The 7,614-nt window shown below is 31.3% G+C and overlaps 1 protein-coding gene across 2 annotated transcripts; it reads left to right on the top strand.

Annotated features, from left to right (window-relative positions):
* Positions 1-697: 697 nt before the first annotated feature.
* On the top strand, positions 698-6,654 carry LOC106682769 (uncharacterized protein DDB_G0287625). 2 transcript variants are annotated; one of them, XM_014423849.3, is made up of 7 exons: positions 698-963; positions 1,317-1,393; positions 1,471-1,575; positions 2,045-2,099; positions 2,167-3,313; positions 4,483-4,621; positions 6,464-6,654. In XM_014423849.3, the coding sequence occupies exons 2-7, from the start codon at positions 1,319-1,321 to the stop codon at positions 6,560-6,562; spliced, it is 1,620 nt and encodes a 539-aa protein (XP_014279335.1). In that variant the 5' UTR covers positions 698-963; positions 1,317-1,318; the 3' UTR covers positions 6,563-6,654. The 2 variants fall into 2 exon arrangements, with proteins under 2 accessions (XP_014279335.1, XP_066905696.1); XM_067049595.1 differs by lacking the exon at positions 698-963 and having other exon boundaries at positions 987-1,393.
* Positions 6,655-7,614: the final 960 nt, after the last annotated feature.

Below are 7,614 nucleotides of genomic sequence, written 5' to 3'. Positions count from 1 at the left end.
GAGGGGCGATACATATTTTCGATGATACGGTCTATTATAACTAATTTCTCTAATTACTATAAATTTACTCTCTAATTCTCTAATTAATAACATTTTTGTTTTGAGAAGTCCTCGATTTTTACAATCGTGTAGTGAAATTGTTTTAAGTTGGGTTTCCTTTTAGTTCATATGGTTTTGGTGGGTGGAAAAGAAAACTAACAATCTTCCTTATATGCTTTAATTGCAAAATGATAAAGTAAAAAATTAATCCATAAATTAATAAATCCGGTCAACCCAATAATAGTCAGGCTATACCGCATTCCATCGGAGAGTGGCAACAGAAAACCGATGTCACCGTACCTAGGTGTATCTTATAAAACAGACTTAAAACATCATATGGAGCTTATTTAATTGATTCTTGTTTTCTTACAATACATAAATGAAGAGCTCCTTCAACGTCGAGAGGCGTTTGATAGTATGTATTTTGGCTCGAAATAACTGTATTTCATCAAAAGTTTCAAGGATAAGAAAAAAATCATCTAACCTATGATACAATTAATTTGTTTTCAATTTAGGCGCACTAATTCATCAATTCATGTACTGACTCATTACAAGCACCAATTAGATAAGGACTTAAAGAAACTTTTTCTGTTTAAAAATTAATTAAATAAAATCTGAACCGCTACAACCCTATTTGTAGGACAACCCTATATAACACTACTTTGTAAGGAAGTACCGTCAATAGGCCAACCGCTGTGCAAGGAGGTGATTTGGTCAGAATCACGCTCGACCGCTAGATTTTAACCCAATTAAGAGTGTTCACTTCAAGAGGCTGGGTGGACCCCGGAGAGCTACCCAACCCACAGGGCTGACTCACGGCTAAAGTAAAACAGATAATAATTGTCTGCCACAACGCAGAAAAATAGTTTTGTAAAATGTTGCAGTTATAACCTTTCTAGAGGGGAGCCTTCAAATGAAGACAATGTAAGGTTCACATTTTAAAGGATTTATTTTATTTCTTCACAAAGTATTTTCATAGTGAAAAGTGTCTCTTAAGACACTATTTGAATTTATACTTCAGCAAATGAATAATCGATAAGAGGTAACTTAAAGTAACAGCTTATTTAAGGCAGTTATTGTATTAGGTTACTGCTGGAACTGATATCTGGTATTCAAATATTCAAATGTTTACAGTATTTCCCTCTCATTTTCACACATAGTTTGAATCATAGTCCATTACTTTAGAAATAAATCTCCTGATCGCTATACAGTTAGATATACAAGTAGATTATTATAATTTTCTTTTTTATGAGCTGTCAGTAACAGATTATTTCCAGTAATGCACTCCAAAACATTGAAGATTAACAGTCATCATCTTGTTCTGATGGCAAACGTTAAAGATGCCCCATTCAAGGTATTAGTTTACTTATATTTGTTTGTTATAAAAATGATTGAATGATTCTTCAGCTGTGTCTGTTTTATACACTGCAGTGTTTATCGTGTAAAAAGGTTTTCATTAGTGAAAACCACCTCAAGCGCCATGAAGATAGAAGGCATAATTCGAAAATATCTTCAATTTCTCCTCAGCAAGTAAAGGTAATAAAGATTCAGTTTTTTTTTCTACAGCACTGTGAATTTCATTGTTTTTAGAGAGGTTACTAGTTGACATAACAAACTTGAAATGCAGATATCCATTCAAATTCAAAACTCACTTGAAGAGAATGCTGTAAGTTAGTTATCGTTCTGTTCTCTATGAACAAAGATCTGTTGGGAAGTTAGTTTAATCCTTTTAAGTGTCCAGAAGCTGACTGCTGTTATTAGTTAAGAGCAGTCAACTGTTATCTATGAACTAATATTTAGTATTCAGTTATACAAGCGTGGTATTTTAATTTTATAAATTAAATTATTAGTTGAATTTTACACTACTATAGATTTTTTTGTGAATTAGTACTCTTAGTAGTTTTAATTCTCAAAGTTTGAAATTACCTGATACTTTTATAACTAAATAAGAAGTGTATTGGATTCATCACTGATTAGATTCAATTTATTTTTTTTTTTTTTACAGGGGGGTACAATCTATGAAACTGCTAATGAATCAACAATCAAGGCTGTTTTGAATGGTGATGTCATTTCCTTTTATTTTTCCTTCTCATAATATTATAAGCTGTATTTAATTTATTTTTTCAGCCACTGAAAGGATAGAAGATCTACTGGTCAAATTATCCCTTAGAGAAAATAAAAAAAAATCTGATATTCCAATGGAATTCAGTCTACCTAGAAGTAATTTTGATAGTTCAACGGGTACTTCTACTAGTTCTTTTAGCACAGAAAAAAATGATCAAAATATCGAAAATTGCCAGTTCACTTCGAGTGATAGTACGCTCAATAAAAAACAAATGGAGATAACTAAGTTGAAATGCAATGGAACAAGCAATTTTGACAATTCTTTGGTTCCTCTTAGTTATTTTAACACAGACAATAATGAACTAAGTATTCAAAATTGTGAATGCATCTCAAATGAAAGTACGACCAACAAAAAACAAATTAAAGTGGTTAAGATGAATTATAATGAAAGGTGTAATTTTAATGATACTCTGGTTACTTCTAATTCGTATAATACTGTAGGAAATGAACAAAATATTGAAAATTGCAAATACTTCTCGAATGATAGAAAACCCAATAAAAATATAAAAGAGAGGACTAATTTGGAATTCAATGAAATGAACAACTTTGAAGATACTCTAGTCCCTTCTAATTGTAACAGTACTACAAAAAATATCGAAAATTGCAAGTACTTCTCGAATGATAGCACATCCAATAAAAATATAAAAGAGATGGATTATTTGAAATCAAATGAAATGGACAACTTCGATAATTCTCTAGTTATTTCTAATTCTTCTGCTAATGAAATAAATATTTCAAGTGGCGAACATGTCTTTAATGATAGCACAGGCAGTAAAAAACAAAAGGAGAAAGGCGACCTGAAATATAATAAAAGAAGCGATTTTAAAGATACTCAAGTAGCTTCTGATTCTTTGAGTGCAGAAAAAAGTGAACAACTTATGGAAAGTTCTGAATGCATCTCCATTGGTAACATTCCATTTAAAAAATCAAAACATATTACAAAAATGACATGTAATGATTTTCTTGAAGAACAAGAAAACAGAGCTATATGGAGAATCACTTCTTCTATTATAAAATCTAGTGATTTTTCAGTTGACATTTTAGACCCAGTATATTCTGAAAATGATCATGGCAATGAGAAAAATGATTTAGTCACTCTTTATGATGATAGTTTATTAGAAGAAAGACCTATGATAAAAAGCCGTTCCAGGTAAATCTGAATTATTTACTTTTTTGTGTTGTATTATATAGACCCAATCCTTATAATTTAAAATCAACACTCCTTTTACAGTAAAACCCCTCCTATCAGGATTCTCAGGAAGACTAATCCTCTTTTCTGTGCTTTGTCTTAACTTGTGAACCTACCCCTTATATAATGCTGACTTGGCTGATGTTTCTGGTAGGAATCTAGCAGTCTCAGCTACTAATCGTTCGGTTGTGTTGTGTCAGATGCAGCCACAATGATTCCTTCCTTTGACACCTTTTCTGGGTCTCAGTAAGGTGTGGTACAGCGATATCCTCATCCTGGGAAGCAGTAGACAGGAGACAGACCTGCCACCATTTACTGACTAATAGCAGAGAGATTAATAATAGAATGTGAGGGTGAATTTACCTGTTGCTTTATGTTCAACTTAACCAGTTACCGCTTGGCCAAAGGTATATTATTCATTTAAAAACTGTCATTCTCTTTGTTCCTATGAGAATGGGATGATTATACTACTCTGCAGATACTACCCCTGTCTATGCAGATACTACCCCTGTCTATGCAGATACTACCCCTGTCTATGCAGATACTACCCCTGTACCCCTGTCTATGCAGATACTACCCCTGTCTCTGCAGCTGGCATTTATACACTGGAGTGTGCCTGGTGGTATTGTATATTTATACACCTGCCATGGTTTGGTGAATACTGAAGAAGTTTGGCAACTTTCAAATTTTGAAGTATTGTTCTTATTACTAATTTATATAAACTTTTCTATGAGTTTCATTGTCAATTCCATGGGATCCTATCCAAAAATTTGGGATTGTTTGAGATTTCTAGGTTCGAAATTTTTTTTCTGATGTTGAAAAATAATTTTATAGTTAGCATTTGTTTAGAGAGGTTGCTGAAACCAATTCAATAGTTTGTAAATAGAAAAAGAATTATATATATACATATATTTGTGAATTAGTTCTTATTTACATATGTTATTAGTTATAATTATGATATTATAATTAGTTATAATTAATATTAGTTATAATTAGATATAATTATGTTATTAGTTATAATTAGTTCTTAGTATACATATGTTAGTGAATACTAATCTTTCATCCTATATTTATATTGCAAATAATATTTAACTTAATTAAGTTTTTTATACACTTTTTTTTAATTTCAGGTTGAAATTAGAAATACTAGGAAAATTAAATAATAAGTTGGAATCATATGGTGTCAAGTTTGGTCAAAATAGACTTTCTGATAAAGATATGATAAGGATTGGCCAATTATTGAAAGAAGAAAGAGATCGTATTGCTGAGGTAAAAATATTATTCAACTGGATATTTACTGAATAGCATTTGTTTTTTTTTTCTTTTATACTATTTGACTGCTGTATTTTAAACAGTGTGTTGCTTTCTTAAATTTGATCATAATCTCTGTTAATTATAAAGTTCATTGATGGAAGGAGTTGAGTGAATGATAAGGTTGATGATTTAGCCAAACTTTTATTTCTGGTAGGTATTTAAGTTTTTCCTAGCTCTAGAGTTGGATGTAAGATTATCAGCTTTGAAAATTAATGTTTTCAAATATATACCATGAATGTGGAAGGAAGTGCAACCAGAGAAACTGTTACAGATGGTTCATATACTTTAGAACAAGTTAATTAATTTACCTACTTAGGCTGCAATGCCAATGTTGATAATAATATACTTGCAGAGGTTAGAATTAGAATCATTATAAAATCCAACTGCTGCTTCAAACTGCCACCAGAGTATCGTCAGATGTAGAATTGAACAGGTCAACAAAAATTATAATGTGGATTTCCCGACCATCATAAATCATGCATTGTGTCTAACTTGATCATTATGAATGGAACATTTGAATGATAGAGTGGACTGACTGAAGTGAAGATGATGTAAAGGGCACCACAGATAATCACTACAAATGGATCAGTTGAATGATAAAGTAGACTGACTGGAGTGAAGACGATGATCACTATAGTCCGCTGTTATATTTTTTGGAGAAAGGAATGATTCATGCTCACCTATAACAATGACAAACATATTTAGTAATTTTTTTAATCAACAAATTAAAATAACCCTTCAAAAGTTTTGGGATTTAAATAGGGCTTCTATAGTTCTTGTGTTAAGAACATTTAATAATTTTATCTTTTCCCTTATAAAAAAATAGAAATTTTTAAAAATTATTTTTATAAGTGGAGAAGATGGTCGTGCGTATGCGATTAGCAAAAAAACTTAGAATTTCATACTTCCACATGCCATTTGGTTGAGTGGTAAGAGATAAGAGCAGTGGTTCCCAACCTTATTGTTTTTCTTTGGTGTGAAACACTTTTAATAGAAGTAGAAAAATGGTGGAACTCTTTCGATAGAAGTAGAAAAACGGCAGAAGAAGTAGAAACTCCTGCATTATCATTTGATAGAAATAAAGTGATAAATCTTTTCAGCAGCACAAGCTAAGGTAGGCTAGGAGGATACCTAGACAATAACTATGCAAAATTTGAAGAAAAATAAATCCGAGATGTCAAGGTTTAAAACTGTGTTGAGTTCCTTAATTATTATACCTAACCTTTGGAAGAGGCTCGTGGAATCCTAGTGTTCTGTAGAACCCCGGTCGAGAACTACTGGTTTAGAGTGAAGAGATTGTCAATTGTTATCTTAATGTGTGATAAAAGTGGATGTACCGGAGGAATCCTTAGACCAAGAATCTGTTATGCCAGTAGCTTAGCAAGGGCAATTTGAAAAAAAGATAATGCTAAGATGATTCCAGGGGATCTGAACCATTTTTTTTTTTTTAAAGCTGAACCTCAATTTGAAAATGAAAATAGTTTCATGGTTACTTTTTGCCCTCTGTGTACCTTGAATCTTGGTAAGGCCCATCTTGCCACCTCCTAGCTACAGTCCTGCTCTCTGTATTTGGAATTATGAAAGCATAATTCATTCCAGAAGGTTTAACTATAGGTTCAGAACTTTATTAATTGGCTACTAATTTAAATTATGAATATTTTGTTATAAATTTCTATAATTTTGCCAATTTTTTATTTTAATGGAACACCCCCTTAACTATCTTTTCTCAGATTACTATGATCGATTATTTATTACATCATATTATCATACATAATTTAATATCAATAACTTTTTCAGGAAAAACCTGATTACCATAAATTAAGGCAATTGATTAAGGATAATGCACACAGAAGGATTAAAGAAAATTTACAAGTCCACAGTTCTTATGTTTATTGAACAAGTTTTGTTCTATATATTATATTATACACTTATATTATGAATAATATATTTGGCAAAATGTATTCATTTCCAACAGATTTGAAATATATATTTTTCTTTAATATTTTATTTATTTATCCTTGATTCTTTTACTAGTATGTAATGTTACTTACTTAACATTATTTTGTTATGTTATGGTCCTGAATCTATAATAATAAATATAGCCGTAAAATTTGTTTGCTTGAACATGCTAGTTTTAGAAAATACTAGTTTGATTTCAAAAATTCTTTTTGTTCGAGTTGAACTGTTAATTGAGTAAGGCTTAAGCTTTTTAACATCACGCCATGACCCATCGGAATAGTGAAAAAACTCTAAACATCAATCTAAAAAACTGTAGGCAATTTAGAAGAATGCCTCCTTTCAAGGTATCGTTTATAAGCAAGGTGTACGAAAAAATTTTTAAACATATTGGAATGGTCTTAAGAGAAAACTGTTTTCCATGTACAACTATATTTCGCTTTATTTAGGTCAGAATTTGGGGAAACCCAGTATATTCATATGAGAAGAAACAACTATAAATATTTGTATTTTTTACGTTTATAAATCATCTCAACTTTCCTCTCCCCTCCCTATCTCCAAAGTTGTCCTTGATTCACTTTTACAATTTGTGGTAACTCTAGTTGTACACAGTTTTGAATAACTTGAACACATCCTTAAGCTGGTCTGATTGATCAATATGACCATAACAGGTGTATAATGCATGGTATGAAGTGGGGATGATATGCCAGGAATGTACCCTTTAGTAGGGATAAGTAGAGATATGCTTTTGCATATTTACTCTTTCACTTTGCACTAAAAAAATTGGCAAGAAACCCTGGTATTCAAACCAGCTTAGACCAAACAGTTCAACTGTTATATTTATTGATGAAATCGACATTATAAGTTACTCTTTTAATTGTGTGCAGCAACATTTATAGCCTTGGAAGCTACAGTGCAAAGTTTTGGTCTGGTTATAAACTTTAGAAAAAACTAAGTACATGTTCTTTCAAGAAACATTTAGACAAGTAAAA

This window comes from Halyomorpha halys, unplaced genomic scaffold (genome assembly GCF_000696795.3).
Source record: "Halyomorpha halys isolate HHAL.00 unplaced genomic scaffold, Hhal_1.1 Scaffold2.1, whole genome shotgun sequence".
Classification (NCBI taxonomy): domain Eukaryota; kingdom Metazoa; phylum Arthropoda; class Insecta; order Hemiptera; family Pentatomidae; genus Halyomorpha; species Halyomorpha halys.
Note: the sequence above shows the minus strand (reverse complement) of the source record. Positions and strands in the feature narration are given on the sequence as shown.

Excerpts from the sequence above, each read along its gene's own strand:
- LOC106682769 (XM_014423849.3), top strand. The coding sequence starts at position 1,319 with ATGCACTCCAAAACATTGAAGATTAACAGTCATCATCTTGTTCTGATG. Across the intron at positions 1,394-1,470 it reads TTAAAGATGCCCCATTCAAG|TGTTTATCGTGTAAAAAGGT; the intron begins GTATTAGTTTAC and ends TATACACTGCAG. Across the intron at positions 4,622-6,463 it reads AAAGAGATCGTATTGCTGAG|GAAAAACCTGATTACCATAA; the intron begins GTAAAAATATTA and ends TAACTTTTTCAG.